We start from the raw sequence: 21,239 nt of genomic DNA, 5'->3' as shown, positions 1-21,239 counted from the left end.
TCTTTGTTGAAGCGTTGAAGCGAATTTTCAATTCATGTGTTATCTTCTCATCGTCCTCTGACAGCATGATCAATATATTATAATCTAAGTAGCACAGTGCTATGTGTTCATCATACAAAAAAAGTGTGTCGCATGCAGTTTGCTCCATTGTTATTAAAATAAAACGCATTATTATTATCTTTGTACATATACATTAAATGAGTATAATAGTTTATTTACCGATTATTATAATTATTGTTATGATCCATCAGTAATAATAACTCGTAAGTTCATGCAATTTTGACTAAAAATATTGCTTTGTGCGAAGCTTCGGTTGTTTTGAGTATAAACGGTAGATTAGTCTACTAACTTTGCTACGCAGCTTCTATATTAATTTTGTTGTATTTCAGAAAAAGAGTCCATCATTGAGACGACCACCACTGAAAAGAAGTCAACTGTTTCAAGCAAAGGTATGTTTGAAATTTTTTTTTGAATTGAAATAATTTTTATCTTGATAATATATTTTTTTAATATTTAACTCAACTTTAAATTAATTAATCATTATTTATATAATTTTTTGCAATATAATTCAAAATGATGTTTTAATTCGTTAAAATTGACAATTTTAACAAAAAATAAGACCTTATTGACAAAACTAATCGTTCATGTGAATCAGTGTAATAATAAAACATACATTTGATTATAAATAAACGATTATTCATCGTGCCCTTTTCAATCTTGTTAAATTTCTTATAACACAAATTAGTAATCTGTAAGGTATGGCAGTACAATAATACTAATTTTATTATGAGATTAGGAAATAAAATGCCTTACTATCTATAATTAGTAATAAATTACTCGTTAACATTACATTAATTTGTATTGTTAATTACAAACTAGAGTAATATTATTCATTCATATATTAATTATCTTCATCGTTTCATTTTTACAGTTTCTGAAGTCAAAGCAGCCAAAACTGTTTCGCCGTTTGCCAAATTCAGGCAACTGGACAAGCAGAACTCCACGCAATCTTCTCCAAGGTGAGCAGACATGTTTATTACCAGTCAACATATTTTATACATAATTAAGTTCATTACGTGCACGTTTCATGCCATCTCATATGCACAGTTACATTTACTTATTGAAAAAGAAGACACTCAACTTTTCCTTCTTTCATCGACCTATTGTTATTCGAGCACCTGGTTCATATGATTCAAGTGTTGAATATTTTAATTCGGCCAGCTCCCCAAAAACACCGTTGACCCCCACGGGAGGGGGCTCCCCCCTCTTTAAGTTCACTGATCCTCAGCTGCAAGCAAGCGCGTCTAATATCAAAGAGCGCCTGTTGCAGTGGTGCCGCAGCAAGACCCAGGAGTATGAGGTACTCTAAAAGTACTACAAGCGCATGTCTATCACTTCGCATCGCCCAATCCACCGCACTCACAACCAATCATTTATAATTGCATACAGTCACTCTTGTACTACTCTGTGCTAACTGCTTCTTCGATGAATTTCATCTGATGGCAAATAGCATTATGGCTATTACACACACGCTGAGTAATTTAATGCTGAATGGCAATTGATTTAGTGTTTTAGTAATTTGAACGATTACTTGTCACTAAATATTACATTACTCAACATATGTGTTATAGTTTTGAGATAGCAGCAAAGAGACGATATGTTACTCTATGTTTGTTTTTATTAACCATTTTTTTGGGATAAAAAAATAACTCAAAATTATATGTGTATAAAACATTTTTTATTTCAGCTTTTTATTATTATTTTCAATATGAAAATCACATTATACATCATGCATGAACTGTTTTGGGTGATAGTTTTTTTGTGTCTTAACCCTTAAGCGGATATAAAATCAAACGCATAAATAAATAAATATATATGTATATATATGATAAATATTATGAATAAATATACATATTATAAATATATAATAAAAATTATGAATAAATAAAAATCGATACTATTTATGATAAATTGTATTAAAAAATATACAATAATATATCAATAAGATTTTTTGCCGCAAAAATAGGATAATTCGATTTATATTGTGTGTAGAATTGCTAACTGATTTCAACAAGACGACAAATGTCTCTTTTTTTTCTGTTTTTACTCTGGACAAAATATTTGTATTGTTGATATTGAATTTTAAAGCAGAACATAGTTTTAAAACTAGCTCAACTTTTTTTTATTGATGTATTTAATTTTTTTGCCACAAAGATGTTTTGTTATAAGTATTTTTTTACATTTAAAAGTAATTTTATTCAATGTACCTATGACAGTCCTACTAATAGCTGTTAGTTACGCGCTCATAAATTTGCGCTTTGCGCTCAAAATCTTATATTTCTGTTATGTAACTCATAATGTCATGAATAGATAAGAAATGTAATAGCACTGTAAATAAATATATATATATATATATGAATATAACGACGGGAGAAGATTAGATTACAAATTTTTGCCACAAAAATTTCATGGTATTTTTTATGTAAAACGTTATTTGATACATATTTTGTTAAAGATATTACATATGTTAGAAAATATATATGCCATATCCGAACTTGGCATATAATAGTAATCAGATTATTTATTATTTTGAAACCAATTGTTATCAAGTGTAGTTCTAGTAAAATATTGCATATAACTACACAAAAAAAACTGTAATTGTCAATAAAATAATAATTAAAGTTATAATTTTAACAATCCATATTTATAATTTAGTAGCAAAAATCAGCTTTAAATGAATACAATACGCACTATGTACCAAAATCAATGATTTTTTGGTATTTGTTCAAGTTTTTTTAACCAATACCAATAAACTAGTGGTGTATGTCGGTGACTAATACCCGAAATACATAAGTTACAATTTTTAAATTATGATTCATATTGTATAGGTTAGGTTTTCTTAGATTTTACAAACCATACAGTTGAATAATTCAAATATTTTTTTTTGATTATGAGCGGTATTAAAAGCTTATAATGAATAAAATATATTGCTTTCAGTCTGGTGTCTTACGACTTAATTAGTTGTTATTGATTGTGTTGATCTCATTGTAACGCATTGGGATAATGACTGCCATGTTGCAACGGAAGATTTACAATAAATAAATAAAGCAATCAAGTATTAAAAAATGAGATCAAATATAAAAAGAGCTAATGAGCAGAAATCAGTGTGTTATTTTACATGTACACTAAGTTATCTAATATTTGTGGCAAAGAAATCGAAATTATTATACAAATTGATATAACTATACATGTTTTTATTTTTTTTTTGTAAAAATATGTTTCAAAATCTTTGTTGAAACACTTATTTATAACATCTTACCAATAATAATAATATTTTGTTGACCAACTTGCAAAATTTGTTTATTTAAATGAATAACTATAACAAATTGCACAGACTGCAAATTTATTATTAAAAGTTTCCTCAATGTTATTTCAGTGTTTATTTTTTGTTTTTTAATACATTTCTTTATACTATAATTTAATATAATACATCAAAACAGTTTCTTACTACAAATTAATATCATTATTTTTTACAAACATAATACAGTTTCTATATTTTATTCTTGAAAACTATTACGTCTTTGGGGGGTCTTGATAATATGTAAATTCAAAGTGACGATATAATCGTATCAATTGTATATAAACATGCACAATGCTCGATAGATCATAAATACATGACTCTTGGCATATGATTGGAAGAGTTATGCATGAGCTTACCGCTCAGTTTGGGACTGGCAGGGAAAATACAGCTTTATTCGAACACTACATGGGGAATTAATTGATTACATGTTAATATATCTTCCATAATTGTGCGTTAATCTCTTTCAGAATGTAAAACTAGACAACTTCTCGACGAGCTGGTCGGACGGCTTGGCCTTTTGTGCACTCATTCACCATTTCCTCCCTGACACGTTCGATTACACCAAGTTGGTAGCACAGCAACGCCGCCATAACTTCACGCTGGCCTTCAAAGTCGCCGAGTGAGTATAATCAAATTATGATCGTTCATTGAAAATATTAGACGCTTACATTATATTTTAATGTTTCAGTGAGAAGGCTGGCATTTATCCACTCCTCGACGTGGAAGATATGGTGACCATGCGCAAACCCGATTGGAAGTGCGTATTCACATATGTGCAAGCAATTCACAGGCGGTTCAAAGATCAAGATTAATAACACCAAGAGAGAAGTCATAGATCGTTTCTATCGACTCGTCGTGCCAAGTTGTCTATATTTTATTTTCAAGAAATCAAGATACTCGTATATATTTTTCTAACACTATGTAGCATTATTAATATTCTTATTATTCCATTATTTAATAAGTAATTAAATATTTTTTTGTTACTCGCTTTAGTTTTTACGTGATACATGAATTTTTTTCTTATAAATGTACAAAAATTAATGAAACCATTAATATATATGAATAAAATGTTTTTTTGCGATTGACGCTCCTAAATGTGTAACTATTGTAATAGGAGTGAAACAGTTACCTTTTATATAAAAAAATATATATAATATATATGGATACGTAACACTAACACAATAATCTTTTTATTTTGTATTGTTGATCAAACAATAATTATATTTATATTATTTTTAATTATTGAAAAAATCATTTATGCTTAAAAGCTTGTTAATAAAGTCACAATAAATAAAGCTTATGAAGTATTTATTTTTTATTCTTAATTTTAAACTAGAATTGTTTTAAACTTATGTCTGAATACAAAATAATAAAATAAATGTTTATAAGGGATGACGGCATAATGACAAAACATTACCATATCATATTTTTAATGTTTATTCATTATAATTACATTACATATCAACGACATAAATTTAATACAAAAAGAAAAAAATCAATCAGTCGACTTTGTAGTACAAATTCTTTCGTTTTAATCATAGTTATTCGCTCACATATTAAAATACAAAACCGAGAATGTTTTATAACTCATCTCGCATGACTAGTTAACAATCTTACAAAGATAATATCCTTAAACCGCTCCAACGTTGTGTACAAAAATTCGCATCAGTTACGTATAAGTCGATTGTCTTCCAACTTCAGAACGAACATCAGTTCAAATCCGAAACCTCAATAAAATAAAAACAAAAAACATGCACGGCTAATTATGATAACTATGCTAAACAAAGCTAATGTACTAATGTTTATTTCATATATATATATATATATATTTATACAGATATCCAACCATTTGGCACCTCTTCATGATCGATGTTACAAAATTGACACCAAACTTTAAAACCCAATTTATTGTCAATCTTTTAAAGTTACCATCACAGCTATCCATATTTTTTATAAATATATTTGAGCGTAATCAGCAAGAATTTTTTTACAAGAGGTTTACTTCTTCATAACAGATGGACATATATTGGAATAACTTATCGACTTTATAATAATAAAAAAAAAACAATTTATAGTAAAAAAATATTTTTTTCTTATAGAATTTGTTTCGTATAAGATAACGATTTTGGAATCAAAACACAGTAGTAACTTACACAGATGATTTTCATACGTTCAATGCTACACACGTAAATTACAATCTTTCTAAAAGTTTGTCAAAATACCCTAGCACTATTCAGTATTTTACATGTGTATAGAAACAATGATACGGCTATTTACATTATAAACTACAACAAAAATGGTATTTAGTAATAGTAATCGTATAAGTTCTGTATATGTTATTGATAATAGTGAACTTATACAATGGCTTAATATTAAGCTGGTTCTTCTACACATGTACAAAATTTAAATTGAATTTAATAATACTGATACATTCATTGTTACTTGGAAGAAAATAATGAGCGTGTATAACAAACTAAATGAATAATATAATACAGTAGAAATTCAAAAATTTATCTTAAGTTGATGCATAAGTTTTGATGTATTATTATGACGTTAACAATTATTTTTATTAAAAATAAATATAAACGTAAATAAGAAACACTCCCTTTTAACTACTTAGCAGATAGTAAAGAACCTCTGATTTTTAAATAAAATAAAAATAAGTCATCAGATAAAATTATTAAAACTTCTGCATCAACTCAATAGATACACATCTAAAAATAACACAAATGAGTGAACGTTGCTATTATAATTTTTAATGTGCTCGTATAAGTGAAAGTTACCCAAATGTCATGATATAATTAAAGGCTTTAATCGTTTACAAATTGTAAACAATATGTGTAAAATATTATTAAAATATAGGAATGAATGTTATCAATCAGAATAAATTCATTAATTAATTTTAGCAAATATTAAACATTTTTTATCCAAAAATGAGTGTATTGTTTAAAGAAACAATAAATATATGATGCGCAGAACATGAAATTAAATAATATTATCACATGAAATTTCTTAAGTAATTTTAAATGATATATTTGAGAGCAACTCAAATATAACGAAAATAATTATAAATAGTCAATTCGTTCTTAATAAAAACCATAATATAAAGAGCATTCCTAATATAAATACATAGAATGTAAATAATGTTCGACGTTATTTCCCAAGCAAAATCTCGACGGATTCTCACACAAAAAAAATAACGAAATATCAATTGAATTTATGGAAATTTTACATCAAATCATAATTACTCGATTGAAACTCTCGACGATGGTTTTTGGTTGTTGAATGATATTTTTTCATAGAATAACATGTAAGCCGCACTGTGTAGTACTTCATCTAATGATACTTCATGAACTACGGTGTCGCTAGTGTAGAACCATCTGAAAATTAATAACAATGTATTGCCATAAATAATTCATTAAAAATTAGTCTGATAGTTGAAAAAGATTGGGAAAAAATCATTAATGCTGTGGTGTAAGCCAGTGCATTATCATGGTGAAGCAGCTGCATTTATTAACCCATCATTAGATAAATTATTCAGACAAATAGCTTACCGTTTAGCCTCGAATGCATTTCCTCGCCTATAAGTGATGAAATGACCGGAACGCGGTCCTCCGACGTGAACCACCACAGCCTGTAACCGATACAAAGCTCGCCAGTCAGCCTGTCCGCCATTCGTTCCGGCAGAAACCATTCCTGCATATTGTCCGAACGTAGATGGCACACTCTGTGACATCAGGTCGCTCGGCAAGTTGAACTCTACTTTCAACGGTTGATTAGAAGCAAACGGCGCCAGAGAAAGCGTCTCTTGGAAATAGACGTGATCGCTTCTCTTGCTGAGCCCAGAAGGTCCCCATGTGGTGCGGCCAATGTGAAGACATAAGCAGGAAGGTAGCTGAAGAAAAAATATATTTTAATACAACATAAATAAATAAAAGAATATTATAAATGTAACCTTGGCGATGCTTTGCGATTTGATGTGAGTGGTCAATATAGGAGGTATGGAAGAGTCGCGACCGTCGTTACAGCGAGTGCAAGACACGCCTTTGACCATTTCCGGAGATGTAAAAGCTCTAAGTAAGCCTGAAACGCTAAGGGCGCCGATGGCTTCTCCCAGTTGTAAAGATATGCTGTCAAACTTGTCGTAGCGAATTGGTGACTAACGATAAAAAACAATATGTAAAAAATATACTGTAAATATATGTAGTGCATTTAATACCTTATAAGAGCAAATTGTGCATTGTAATCTAGTTGCCATTGTTCCGTGGAAAGGCAGTTGAGGCGGCGGAGGCGCAGGAGGAGCCGGCCGACCCAACCTATCGAGCTGACAAAACGATCTTGATACTCCTTTAGTGATTGATATACCGCTTCCAAACTCAGGATGTAAAGATGAGCCGTTAATTTCTATCAATAAAAATAATATCATTAACGTATGATATATATTTATATTTAAAATATATAATACAATACCTTTTGCAGAACTCTTTGTTTTATCAGAAAGTGTTATAGCAGCTTGCGATAAAGAGCGAGCGCATTTAACTAACGGAGAATCGGGAGTAGCCGGTGAGCTAACAGATCTCAATGCGGGGAAAGGTGCTAATGGTAGATCGTCTCTGCTGCCTTCGCCTCGCACGGGACTGCGAAAACCTCCAGAGAAGAGCCCTAAAGCATCTGATAAGCAGCCTGGTTGCTAAAAATTTATAGAGGTATTCGGTAAATAATTACACAGGTATTTAATAAGAAATAAAATTGTGCATAGATTTAATACTAGAAATAGAAACAATTTAAGGATAGTTAGGTATAAGAAAACAGAGAAGTACAGAGGCGTGAATTTGTATAACAATATTCCTAGGGCAATCCAGAAAATTAAAATGTAGCGGGTTTAAACCCTCAATGGATAAAGAAACACCTTTGTGAATTAAGAAATAAATTATAAGCTATATAGTCTTTTTTTATACTCTGTCTGTGTTTTATATGTATGTTTCGGTTAAATTTATGTAGTGTTAATTTACAGTTAGCTATATTATGTAGCTAAATAAATCTATGAAATAAAAATAGTTGCACCGCATTTACCAATTATGGTGTTAAAAATTATTTATATACATTTTTATTTTATTGGTATGTGATTTACAGTTGATGGTTACGAATAAATAATATGTAAGATATATTAATAGAAAAAAATCTGTATGTAGTAGCATTTTTGGCTGAAGCGCTAAATAAATATGTTTTTGTTACATGAAGTTGAAATGACGAAATATGAACAAATTTGTTATAAGAAGATTGATGCTTACTCTTTTGGCAGATGCTTGTGTTTCTTCGTCTACGCAAGAAAGTATAACATGCAATAGCTCATGAGCGTCGTGTTGGTCTTCAGGAACGACCCAACCCAATGCTCCTAAGCAGCGTAAAACGCCTAAAGGACAGACTGGGCCGGCCCCTCTTGCACTCTCGTGACTTCCATTTACAACTAAAAATATAAAGGATACATTAATCTCAAGTTATAATCAACTTATCAATTAATCATGGATATTTCATCAATTTGACATAATGAATTAGCTTTAGGTTAAATTTAATTAAAAAGCATCTAAACCTTCTAAAACGGTAGAAAGCGTCGTGATCATGCTGTTGGCGGCGTCAGCGTTTGCCCTCCTCTTCAACCAGCCGGCGAAGTTGGGACACGCAGCCAGCGCCTGGAGCAGCGTGTTGAGAAAGCAAGTCCTGCCGAGGTTCTGCAGTCCGGCCACTCGTCCTCGGCGGTGGCGCGTGCGCGAGCCTCCACCGGGGCCCCACATGACGAAGGCGCCCACCACCACGGCGGCCGTCAGACCGGCCGCCATCAGCATTCGCTCTCCACCTTCCATTCTTCACCTAATACCTTTGATACTTGTCTAAATTGTTAACACGATTCAACGTTTTACACTTTTCAGCATTGTAGGAGACGAAGATGGAAAATTTTCGACACTGGCCGGTGAGACGTCGCAATCGATGTTTTGACGTTTATTAGTGTTGCCAGTAGATAAAATGTATTAATTACCTGTATCACTCGAATTTTTTTTTTCCAAAACTCATTATAAATTATGTACGGGACCATATTTATTTATATTTAATTAAAAAAATACATATTTTTTTAATTATAACAATAATAATAAAAACATATTTATAAAATATACTTTTATTTATATGAATGGATTGAATAAATTTTACAGACAAGTTGTCTTCTGAATATTTGGTTCACAATTCTACTTATACAATAAAACTTTATCGCAATTTTTCAAATTTCTAGAGATGATCCAACTTTAAAAAAAACACACAAATTAAGGAATATCTTTGGATTTTTTTTAATAATCCAACATTTTATGTATTTCATTAATTATAAAAAATTATATCGAATAAATGGCTGCCTTTGAGCATTTTGCAGTAGTAGATCATATTGATAAAACTTTCGATGATTTTTTCGTACATTTCGGGTTTTTATGTGCTCCAACGTTTCGGGTTTGTCAGCGTAAACACGACTCTCAGCGTAACCCCACAAAAAAATCCAACTGATTTAATTTGTATGACTTTGGCGGCCAGTAAACGTCACCAAAACGTAAAATAATCTAACCTATGAACTTTTCACGCAAAACATCTAACGTTGCACCCAACGTATAGCAAGTTGGAACCACGTGTCTTCCGCATCAATATATTCGATTTCGTCCCAAAAATAATCGGTTATCATGCACTTATAGCGCTCATCGTTGACTGTTACAGTCCGGTCGTTTCGTGTCAAAAAAGTAAAGCCCAATGACGCCGCCTGACCACAATGCGCACTAAACAGTCACTTTTTGGACATGTACTGATCTTTCGTAAATTATATAAGGAATTTCCTTGCCTCATATACGGAAATTTTGCTTATTAACATTCCCATAGAAGTGGAAATGTGTCTCATCAGAGAAAAAGATTTTCATTGAAAAATCCGCATCAATTTCCTGTTGCTCTTAACACCCAATCTGCGTAAATTATTCTCTGTCCGTGGTATCTGGGCTTCAGTTCTTGTGTTATCTAAATGTTATACGGGTGAAGGTGCAAGTCCAGATGTAAAATACGACAATAGAAGCCATAATAAAAGCCCAACATTCGAGGTGTTCTGCCACACTTTCACTTACAGCAGCAATATTCTTGGCCGAACAGACGCTACTATGAAACACAGGCCGTACGCTATCTTCAATACTTCTAGTCTCTTCCATTTTTACACTGCGTTATGAATTATTCGTTCAGTAGTATGATGAAATTTACCACAATCTTCCTGTAAATTCCGATACACAATTTGTACAGAATTGTTGTATCTGAACTAGTGCTCAAGCGATTTATTTCGTAAATGTGTTACAAACCAACATTTAATACTTTGAACACGCGTGATTATTGCCAGCTGTCTGATTTACAATGTTACCAACAAAGGGAACTCGAATTTATTCAGACTGTATTTGTAATAATTAAAAGCAGCTTATTAGCTTGCACTTTTCTTTTAGGAGCGTTGGGATACGATTCGCTCGAGTTCTCGCAGAAATTTGTATGTCACTAAGCATTTTTTCAAACTACTGAAAGGTGCTGTCGACAATCTAGATATTTTCGAGGAGTTCCACTTTTGGGTTCCAGACTTCTTTGAGAATCAGGATCGCGTCCTCTTTTGATGAGCGTTAGGGCTAAGACGTCCCCACTTATCGACTCGCCTATGAATGTCGTCATCCGGCTCCTTAATACATTGACATAGTACATTTTTAATGTCAGCTACGAGGAGTTGGTCCGGTTCGTATAATGTAATTTTTAAATTCTCTGTATTATTTAAATTATATATACATATATTTTTTTATGTTTATTAGTCACATAGTCTCCTAATTGTATATAAATTATCGTTGAACTATTGGATTCCGGTGACTTCGTAGTTAGACTTGGTCTGACGTAAAGCGGAAAGCAGCGGTTTCCTTGGTCTTTTACGGATCGTCTCGCTCAATACTCTGCGTAGGTTGGTTTGATGGAAATTCGGCTGACCTCTAGTTTGTTCCAAGTCGAAATCGAAGTTGAAGAAGCGACAATATTTTTACTGAAAGTTTCTGGTAGTACTGAGTACGCCGTGTTCGCTCTTATATGTTCGTTTACGGTTAGGAATATCCTTTACCTTTCTTATTCTTGATCGTCTGCGCTATGCAATGATTCAATGATACTATTTAATTCCTTTGTAATGCGGTCTAGGGGATCAAAAAGCTTGTAAGCGGATTCCGCTCCGCTTTCGACTTTATGCTGGCACCGACTGCATCTTTTGTCCATTTGCAAAGTGCTTTCTGACCAATCAAACATACGAATGGTACACGCACTTATATCACATTAACAAAAAAAAAGCTTATTTTTAGGAATTTACAAATAAATAGAACAACTCATTTTATAGTCCTTGTGACTAATTCCATCGCAACGATCTAGAAGGTATATGAAAAGAATACATTTTTATTAATTTAAAATAGATAGGAATATATTTTAAGGTTAGGTTAAATGTAGTATTTCTTAAGTAAAATCTATATCCAAATATATACATTTATTATTAAATATATTTTCATATCCCATATATATATTAAATGTAACAATAAAATTTTAAATACATAACATGTTTTATTTTTTAGTGTAGATCAACATCCGCACTGTGGAAACTATACATACACAAAATATGTACTTTGAGGAATAAATTCTTATTTTTATATATATGTATTAATAAGTGTGTACTTTGAATGTTTAACATGCGTATGTGATTACATGTATGTGTTTTCGTTCAGTGTCTTACAAAGGAGCACATTATTACAAATTTACACATTGATACAAATATATTGAACATTTAATATTATTGTATGTGAACTGTGTTCTAAAATTGTAAAATTATTTATAAATATTTAGTACAACTATTTATATACATATACGTATATGCAAGGCTTTCTCTTAAAATAAAACGTGGCTTTACTGCGTTTTTTTAAGCTTTCGTATACCACAATAGATAGAGAAAAGTCCTGCATATACACATACGTATACATATATGCACATACACACATACATGTATATGTAATCATATACAAATACGTTTACATATGCATATGCACAATGGTGAGCTGTAGTCAATTATAAAGTATGAAGCAAATTTTAGAACCGGTCGTTATCATTTTGGGACCTCATCACTGTATACATATTTACATATACATATCATATGTGTATAGGAATGTCTAAGTATCTATACAACAAATATTAATTTCACAAAATAGCAAATTTAAGAGTTTTTTTTATAAATATATTTATTTTAATATTTTTTTTATATTCTTAAAATCATATATTATATAAGAGGCTAAGCTCTATATAATAAAAATATATTTATGCAATCGTTATTTTACTTTGTTTCAATATATAAATCTATCGTATTTATCACCCTCTGAATTGTTTATTTAAAAAAACATATTACAAATAAACACTTATACTATTAAACCTTTTATATATAATATTCACTTATACTCTTACGAAGACTTACAAAGATCTGCCGTATAACGTTAAATGCTTTGATGCTTGAGTAAGCGAAGAAATAATATATGATTATTAATTAACTTTTAAACATTTAAATAATTATTAATAAATAAGTTAAAAGTGGCCCGCACTTTTAACGTTTATTAGTGATATAAGTATATCACATTTTTTTAAGAAAAAAATATATGACTTGTCGAAAAAATATCATAATGTTAAAAAATAATTGTGAATATTTGCTTACATTTATTATATTACATAATTGTGACCCCTAGTAACAATTTCAGACAAGTAAAAGACGTATGGTGGCGACCCCAAGAATTGTGAGCGAAATCTATCGAATTGTCACAAATTCAGAGATCACAGCAAATATTTCAATATTTTGAATTACATAGCTACATTTGTATAGTATTTAAAACTTAAAATTCTTTATTAGAAAAATCTCAATTCTACAAGACCACAACACATCCACTACATTATGATACTTAGTACTTGTCTGAGATTGATTCTAGATGTCGCAACTGTATAAAAAAATCTAGCGATGTACATTTTTAAAAAAGAACATCAGATAACGTGATTCATTTTCAACCGTTGATTAAACGTTCGTTGCTGCCGATAAGGTCACTCGCATTGAGAAATGTTTTATCAAACAAATATGTTTACCAAATATTGTCTGCGTGTATATATATATAAATATATGTAATAAAAAAATGTATAAAAATATCGTTTCAATGAATTTTACGTTTTTCTCATAAATTTATATTTTTTTATACTAACTTTGGTAATTACACGCCGACGCACAGTGCGCCATTTTAAAATACGTTATTCACTATACGTACATATAAGAAATAATCCACAGTTAATGTGCAAAATAACTTTTTTTTCTTCAATAGAAAAAATGTGTTCTTTAAAGATTTATAGATATGTTTATATTTACAAAGAGCAATCAAATCTATGTATATCTGAAATGCAGTGAAGTATATATATATATATTTATTATATATATATATAATCTTCGTACGAAACTGTACGCACAATAAATATACACAATAATCTTTGATGCGAATATATTTTATAGTCGCACAAAGCATTTTAACCTTAATCATAAATGTGTATCAATCCAGTGATTGTGCAGCTACGGCTGCAGATTTCGTGAGTTATACTTTTCGTACGTAACCTAAAGCTGTGAGCTTAGGTGATAATGTATTGTTATCCGAATTAAGTCGATAATTTAGATCACTTGGCATCGTCTTGGTCCATTGGTTCTTCTACTTCTTCATGGCTCGTTTCTGGAGTTCTGAAATATAATTTAACATTTTAGTACTCAGTTCATAAAATTGATATAATGGCTAACAAAAAGTAAAGGCAATTGTATAAGACTAGCTTTTATGCATTATTGTTTCAATAGTCAATGACTTGTACCAATAATTGAAATCAATTTCTCGATTCTAGGAAGGTGCCAGTTGCATCACGATTATTTTAATTAATTGATAATATAATGCACGAAGAAGAAGCTACTGATTTTCTAATTAAAATCTGTAACTTCTTCAATCCAAGTGGATTACCGCAGCACAATATTTTTATTAAGGCAGTTGCTCTATTGCATAGTAACTTAGTAAATTTAAGGTTTGAGTAATGTATAAAAAGCGTAATTAATATGTGTAAGCAGTACACTACATATTTATTTTTAATTATATATTTATCAAGTCAAAGGCTGCAATGGCTGTCTAGTCTAACAAACCTAAGCAAGATCCTTATGAGGTCTAATTTAAAAAAAAGTTTCATGTCAATACAACTGATTGTATACTGTAGATACATCTTGTTTTTTGATGACCATTGAGTATTGCAATGTTTCTTTAATCCTTTCAACGCCACGCGCATCATATGATGCGCAAGTAAATCTACTGTCTAACGCCATGCGCATCATATGATGCGTTCGTTAAAACCTTCGTTTTTTAAAGAAACGGAAAGGTTAAAGTTGACAATATATGTTTTAAAAATCAGTTTAAGTTCCTAGTAAACGATTTCAGTGATTTTCTTTATAGAATTTGCGATGAATCAGTGGTATATATAATTATAATGTCACCCCTTAATTTTAGAATCGAAATTAAATTATGTCATCAATATTTTAATAATTATTGTGATTTGTAAATACTTGTGAATATAGTTATACGTTATTTCGACTGTTTTAATATTGTCAGCTGTTTTTGTGATTGGTTTTTATTGTTTGTAATAATTAAATAATAATAATAATAATTACTATTAAATACTTATTAATAAATATAAATAATATATAATTAATAAAATAATAATAACTCTTAGTAAATATTAAATAATAATAATAATAACAACATCGATTCCTTGTCGTTGAATAATTTTATTTTACTTGTTATATTATTTTATAATTTATTTTTAATATATGTATTTAATTAGATTAAATTAAGACCATTTTGATCTAACAGGTTACCCCAATGCGTCACGATGGCGGAAATGTTTATTATTTATTGTATATATATGTATATGTGTGTGTGTAATATATATTACATATTCCGCCTGGAGTGTAGATACGTTGCACTCTTGCCGGTCCCAAGCCCGGATAAAGGAGGAGGGTTTCTATCGTGGAGCAAACCAACCAACGTGGATAAATCCAAATAGTTACGAAAAAATCACAAAGAAATAATAAATCCGCCCCGATTCATAATGACCTAGACCAGAGGTCGGCAAAGTGCGGCTCCGGAGCCGCATGCGGCTCTTTGGCCCCTTAAGTGCGGCTCTGGCACAAATATCCACGGGCATTCGCACCAGATTTAAAAAAACAAGGAAATATGGAGCTCTAAATTCGAACGTCTTTGTGTTGATTTGGAAAATTATAATAAAGGTTTGCTAAATTAATAAATAGATTTGGCTCTCAATTTTTTTTAATCGTTGTAATGTACATATTTGGCTCTTTGGCTAATAAGTTTGCCGACCACTGACCTAGACAATCGAAATCTAGATAAACGACTGAACTTCAATTTTGGAACCTTGAATGTGCAATATTACAACCAGGAAAAATGCAAACAATAGCGGAAGAAATACTAAAACTCAAGATATATCTAAAAGCCCTACAAGAAATTAGGTGGAAAGGCCAAAACCGATCACTAGTTGTAGCGCCGTGGAAGAAGAAGAATAAATAAATTATACATATAATTATATATAGTTAAATGTAACATCGTATCTTGCTATCAACTTTTATTATTTATTATTTTTATATATAAAGAAATTCAACAACAAACAATTGCAAATTTTTCTTCCACATAAGAGCGTGTTATAATTCGTAAACACCATTGATCAAAAACAAACGGTTTGGTTATTAGGGTTATTTTTGTGTACGATGTATGTGATTTTCTATGCATCTAAGAAATGTCGATTTGTAAATTTTTATAACAGGATGTAGGTCAGACGACGAAAAAATGCGTTGCAGATTTATATATTAAAATTGTCTTAGTGTGGAAGCATGACCCTGCTTGTCATTCGCTTGTATAGTGTCGCGCGCGTGCATGTGTGTGTAGGTGTGAGCACGCGGGCCAATTGATTTAAGTGCATAATATGTTTTGTTTATTTCATATTACCAACAATACGATGAAAAATGTTTGTTTATTGATATAATTAGAATGTTTAAATCATGTTAATCATACATATATAATTTTAAAATATAAAAATTGAGTATTTTGGCTGTAATGATGTGTTAAACAGAGTAAGTAGCCAAAAAATTATATCGCTAAAAATGCATGGCGTACAGCGAGTAATTAAGAATTTACCGGTCGGTGGTCTAAGGGTTAATGACAAAAGCTAATTCGACATAAGAAAATTTTATCTATTAGGCGAAAAGGAGAAAAATTCAAATAAATTTTGGACTGTACTATAAAATGTCACCATTTTTGGCTATACGCTGGAAGCGTGAACTCCAACTAGGTTTAGAGAATGTGATGAACATGATAAAAAATATGCAAATTCCTTCACTTCAATAATTCGAGATTGCACTCCTTTATATTTCCCAGCCATATTCGCAACATTGTCAAAACATTGAGTTCTGAAACATTGAATATCGACATGGTCAGCCTACAATTTGTTTAAAATTTCTATTTAAAGTTCAAATTTGTAATTTCTATTTGTATTTGCGCCCGGAGCCGCTGCCCCCTAAAGTTCAAATAGCTTTACATATAAATTGCCTATACTTTTTCATTCATCAAATATGATACTCACAGTGTATGATGCTGATGATGCATCGAAAGTGACGCCATGGCGTTGACCGTCTCAGTGGCATCGTGCTCGTTTTGTACTATACAATTTATTGATCCCAGAGCACTAGCGGTACGTTTAATGCACGGCCAGTGTGAATGCTGAAATTTTAGGTCGAATTAGAATGTAACAGAACTTTTATAATGCAAACTATGCAATAAAAATAAGACGCACCTGTATAGCGATCGTTTTTTGTAGTGTGTCAATAGCACACTGAGCTAATGGTCGTGTAAGTTCATCAGTCGCTATTGGCGAAGGTTCGTCGCCGAGCAACGCGCGTACACACTCTTGAGCACAATCGCAAATCGCTGGTAGATCGTATCCTCCTTCTAATGCTAAAACAACCTGAAATCGTAATATAATTAATATACATAAATTATATGGTAATTAGATTATGGTTCAATTTATTTTTAAATAGATTAATTACTTTTCCATCGGCCACTTGAAGCAGCTCTTTTGTCATATGACCGAAGCAGGCTGGAGACACTTTATAGCCACCTAATGGCGGAGGGTGTCCTATAGCTGCATCGAATCCACAGGAAACTAATACTATAGACGGATTATACTCCTAAAATCATGGTGTTACATTTAGTCATATAATGTATATACATAAATATAAATAGTATTGCTTTAATCATACCTTGGCTATCGGTATAACGATAGTTCGGAAAGCTTCTAAATATTCGGCGTCTCCTAGCGGTGGATTGAGACCACCTGACCAAGCAATATTTACATTGTAACCTACTCCTATACCACTACCGCACTATAAAATATAATTATTAATTAAAACACATGATAAGTTAATGAAATACTGTAATAATAAAAATCAAAACTACCTCAGTAGGTCCACCGGTGCCCGGGAAGAAGTTACCGTCATCGTGTCTATGTATAGATAAATATAAAACGTGAGGATCATCGTAAAATATTTGTTGGGTTCCGTTGCCGTGATGGACGTCCTATTATTAAGATTAAGATTAGTTCATATATTTCTGATACTAGCCAAAAAAATGTTATTTTAACTCACCCAATCGACAATAAGGATTCTCTTAACATCAAGTCTTTGTTGTAAAAGGCGGGCGGCGACTGCCACTGAGTTGAAAAAGCAAAAGCCCATTGCTTGCGACGATTCTGCATGATGTCCTGGAGGTCTCACCACAGCGAAACCGTTCTAAATTGATAAATCAATTTATAATCCACAGCTTCGATACATATTAACTCAATATAGATTATAAATTACCTTTATATCACCCATATAAGTTTTAAATGCTAAATCTATTACGCATCCAGCCGCCATCCTGGCTGCTGGTGCCGTGTGTAATTCGTTCCAAGTGGTATCAGAATCAATACCGATACCTCCGCATCCGAGCCGAACGAAGCTCTTGATTGGCAGTGCTGATAATTTGGACATATCCAACTTTTGGCGGTTCAACGGATTCGTGCCTATTATATATAATAAATAGTTAAATATCATAAAATAAAATATATAACGAAGAAGAAAATTATATTTACCGAATAATAATGTATGAGCTTCTTGATGACAAGTCTGCAACTCTTCGAGAGTGGCTTTTCTGGAACGTATACGATCACATCTATGGACTAAACCAGTTTCTTGCAGACGCGCCCATACGCTTTGCAACCGCCCGCCATGTTCGGGATGAGCGGCGTTATCGCCGCAAGTGCAAGCGTGCTTCAGCATCAAATTGTCGTAAGCCAAGCCCGTCGTCGGAGAGCCGTGCTCTCTTGGTATGCGCGATATGGTGAGATTGACTCCTGTTTCCATTGGAGATGTTGGAGAAGGAGGAGCCTGCGGCGGAGGCGGCGGTCCCAAATGCACAAGTGGCGAGCTTAAAGCTCGGCAGAGTGGACGGCCACGCATAGCAGGATCCTCGGCCACCGATTGAATATTGTGACGCATCATCATACTTCGCTGCTGCTGCATGAACGTTGGTCTATCGTTCTCGTTCTCTTCGTTGGACGCCTTGGCCTTCTTGTCCGTCAAATCGATCACTTCGGGGGTCTCCTCCCGCTCGTCCAATTGACCAGCCTCTCTTGCGCCAGCGCGAGTGAGAACTGTGTTCCTTATCTGTTGCTTGAGATAGTAATGATGATGGGTCAACTCTGACGGCGCTACAGATCCGACAAGCATTGGATGACCTAACGGCAATGGAGCCGATTGCGTTCTACCTAGCGGTCTTTTGTTTAATCGCGCATGAGCGACTTGTATATCGGTGATCGGCTGATGCGGCGGAGGTTTGTTGTGATAAGAATCGACGGCCAACATCGGATAGAAGGGTAGAGAAGGTGGTAAAATGCTTTCTGTGAGCGGAGCTCCTAATCGAGCTGTGAACGCTGCACGTACTTCGGCTTCAGAAACGGTAGCGAGCATATTAGACTCCTAAAAATTAAATCAATAAAAAATGCGTTCAAAAAATACAAACAACATAGACGATTAAATACTCACAGTCGACGTGGACGATACGTGAGGTCTTCCTAGTGATATATTAGGCATTGAAGGACTACTAAATAGAGAGAGATCATTAATACTGCCCTGTTGGGCATAAGATTCTTCTGCTTCTTCGCGGATCGGAGCGGTGGCAGTCGGAGAGCCGCGAGAACCAGCCGGTCCGCCGACAGGTGGCGAGTTCGGACCAGAGTCTGGGTTACTGCTGCCCGATGTGCAATCTATCAAAAGTTATAGTCACATTTTTAAAACATACCAACAATTAATCTTTCGAGATTAAGAAAAAACGTTAAATGCAATCAAGAGTCCCTAATCATATTACTCACAATTGCAGTGTCTGACATCTTTTAGCTGGAACAGTATGATAAATCTAACGGGACTATTTAAATCAAAACATTCTAGTATTGTTAAAAAGTTATCTATCATGCCTTATTAGTTTTATGCAGGCCCTAATATCAGATAATTAAGTGTGAGGAACGAATATTGCTATAAAAATAATTGTGAACATATCCATTTATTTTTTATTTTTTTTTCATTATAACTAAAAATTTAATTAAAGTATAATACAAAGAATGGATTCGAAGACGAGTAATACATGCACCCATCAGTATTCTTTAGTGAAAAACCACAGCGCAAATTTACCCTTAAGGTAGCTGCTAAGAAATATGGATCCACTAGCAATATAATGATGTTAATTGAGAAGGCATTTAAGATATGTGATTAGGACAATAATCAGTCTTCAATTCTCTATTCGCCTTGCCTTCACAATGACAATTAATTGACAAACCTCGGTTTTTTGATGATAAAGTTATCATTAAACAAGATTTTTGAGAAGCATTCTTTATATATCACAAGGTTTAATTTTCTAGAACAGTAAACAATTTACCAAAGAAATAGTAGTGGAGCAAGATTTGATCATTGCGGTACTCCAGAGCATGTTAAATACATACTCTTTTGAGTGTTTTGAATAAAATATATTTACGAAAGAACCTTGCTATTCTAAAAAAAACTTTACATAATTGTAAATAGTATCACTTCTGAACCAAAAATATAGACTTATGATATGTTTACACTACTCATACAGTGTGCAGTATTAATCTTGTTCATTTTTTTAAAAATCGATGTAAAAATAAATTAAAAAGCAACGGAGACATTCACATTTATTTCTATAGCAATATTCGTGACACACAATGCATATTTTTAACAGTTTAAAAAACTTCATAAAGTATTTTTTTATGTTATGCAAAAAAACTAATGTTAGTTCAGCAATGCATATATGCTCATGCACAATTAAATTTAAACTTATGATAAGATTGGGTCATTTCACTATTTTGTAAAAGATGTATTTTGACACCCTAACCATAAATTTGATATTCCGCAAATTTTCATCGTAATATAAAGTATTGCCAATCAATGAATTTTTAAAGCATATGTGTGAATATTGCGTACTTGCGACAGTTCGTAGGGCAACGGGATGGTGGTGCGCAAGCTTGCTGGGGCTGCGGTGTTTCATGTGACGGTCCTGGCGTCGGGCCATTGGCGAGGCACGCCGCTCGATCACCCTCTGCTTCAGCCTCACCTTGAGCATGTTGGGCTCCGATGCTGCCA

The 21,239-nt window shown here is 32.4% G+C and overlaps 3 protein-coding genes across 13 annotated transcripts in view; 1 reads left to right on the top strand and 2 right to left on the bottom strand.

Annotated features, from left to right (window-relative positions):
• LOC148238473 (uncharacterized) overlaps positions 1–4,670 on the top strand; it is a 64,002-nt gene extending 59,332 nt beyond the window's left edge. For 2 of the 4 annotated variants that reach the window (XM_088201918.1, XM_088201909.1), the window contains 5 exons: positions 390–449; positions 932–1,019; positions 1,222–1,360; positions 3,829–3,980; positions 4,050–4,670. In XM_088201918.1, coding sequence (XP_088058044.1) covers positions 390–449; positions 932–1,019; positions 1,222–1,360; positions 3,829–3,980; positions 4,050–4,173 — 563 coding nt within the window. In that variant the 3' untranslated portion in view covers positions 4,174–4,670. The remainder of the gene's footprint in view (positions 1–389; positions 450–931; positions 1,020–1,221; positions 1,361–3,828; positions 3,981–4,049) is intronic. The other 2 variants (XR_015811957.1, XR_015811956.1) reach the window with 1 other exon arrangement.
• Positions 4,671–4,782: 112 nt separating this feature from the next.
• Positions 4,783–9,377, bottom strand: Usp30 (ubiquitin specific protease 30). The gene is made up of 7 exons (XM_088201950.1): positions 8,952–9,377; positions 8,653–8,828; positions 7,832–8,051; positions 7,581–7,765; positions 7,317–7,520; positions 6,916–7,256; positions 4,783–6,741 (listed from the first exon to the last, which is right to left on the bottom strand). Exons 1-7 carry the CDS (start codon positions 9,220–9,222, stop codon positions 6,606–6,608), a joined length of 1,533 nt encoding a protein of 510 aa, XP_088058076.1. The 5' UTR covers positions 9,223–9,377; the 3' UTR covers positions 4,783–6,605.
• A 4,248-nt stretch (positions 9,378–13,625) lies between these two features.
• The window catches only part of HDAC4 (histone deacetylase 4), a 215,708-nt gene continuing 208,094 nt past the window's right edge, over positions 13,626–21,239 (bottom strand). For 4 of the 8 annotated variants that reach the window (XM_088201060.1, XM_088201232.1, XM_088201072.1 and 1 more), the window contains 11 exons: positions 21,081–21,233; positions 19,632–19,852; positions 18,680–19,565; positions 18,408–18,610; positions 18,195–18,338; positions 18,007–18,126; positions 17,811–17,933; positions 17,598–17,738; positions 17,345–17,515; positions 17,135–17,271; positions 13,970–14,186 (listed from right to left, as the gene is read on the bottom strand). In XM_088201060.1, the coding sequence (XP_088057186.1) occupies positions 14,126–14,186; positions 17,135–17,271; positions 17,345–17,515; positions 17,598–17,738; positions 17,811–17,933; positions 18,007–18,126; positions 18,195–18,338; positions 18,408–18,610; positions 18,680–19,565; positions 19,632–19,852; positions 21,081–21,233 (2,360 nt within the window). In that variant the 3' untranslated portion in view covers positions 13,970–14,125. Of the gene's footprint in view, positions 14,187–17,134; positions 17,272–17,344; positions 17,516–17,597; positions 17,739–17,810; positions 17,934–18,006; positions 18,127–18,194; positions 18,339–18,407; positions 18,611–18,679; positions 19,566–19,631; positions 19,853–21,080; positions 21,234–21,239 lie in introns of all 8 variants that reach the window. The other 4 variants (XM_088201410.1, XM_088201315.1, XM_088201151.1 and 1 more) reach the window with 3 other exon arrangements.

This window comes from Plectrocnemia conspersa, unplaced genomic scaffold (assembly GCF_051122295.1).
Source record: "Plectrocnemia conspersa isolate PC_06_02 unplaced genomic scaffold, ASM5112229v1 ptg000001l, whole genome shotgun sequence".
Taxonomy (NCBI): Eukaryota; Metazoa; Arthropoda; class Insecta; order Trichoptera; family Polycentropodidae; genus Plectrocnemia; species Plectrocnemia conspersa.
This window is presented reverse-complemented; position numbering and strand designations above follow the sequence as displayed.

Coding starts and splice junctions, on each gene's coding strand:
- Usp30 (XM_088201950.1), bottom strand. CDS start 9,222: ATGGAAGGTGGAGAGCGAATGCTGATGGCGGCCGGTCTGACGGCCGCC. Junction 7,766..7,831: donor AACAAAGAGTTCTGCAAAAG/GTATTGTATTAT, acceptor TTTTATTGATAG/AAATTAACGGCTCATCTTTA. Junction 6,742..6,915: donor AATGCATTCGAGGCTAAACG/GTAAGCTATTTG, acceptor ATTAATTTTCAG/ATGGTTCTACACTAGCGACA.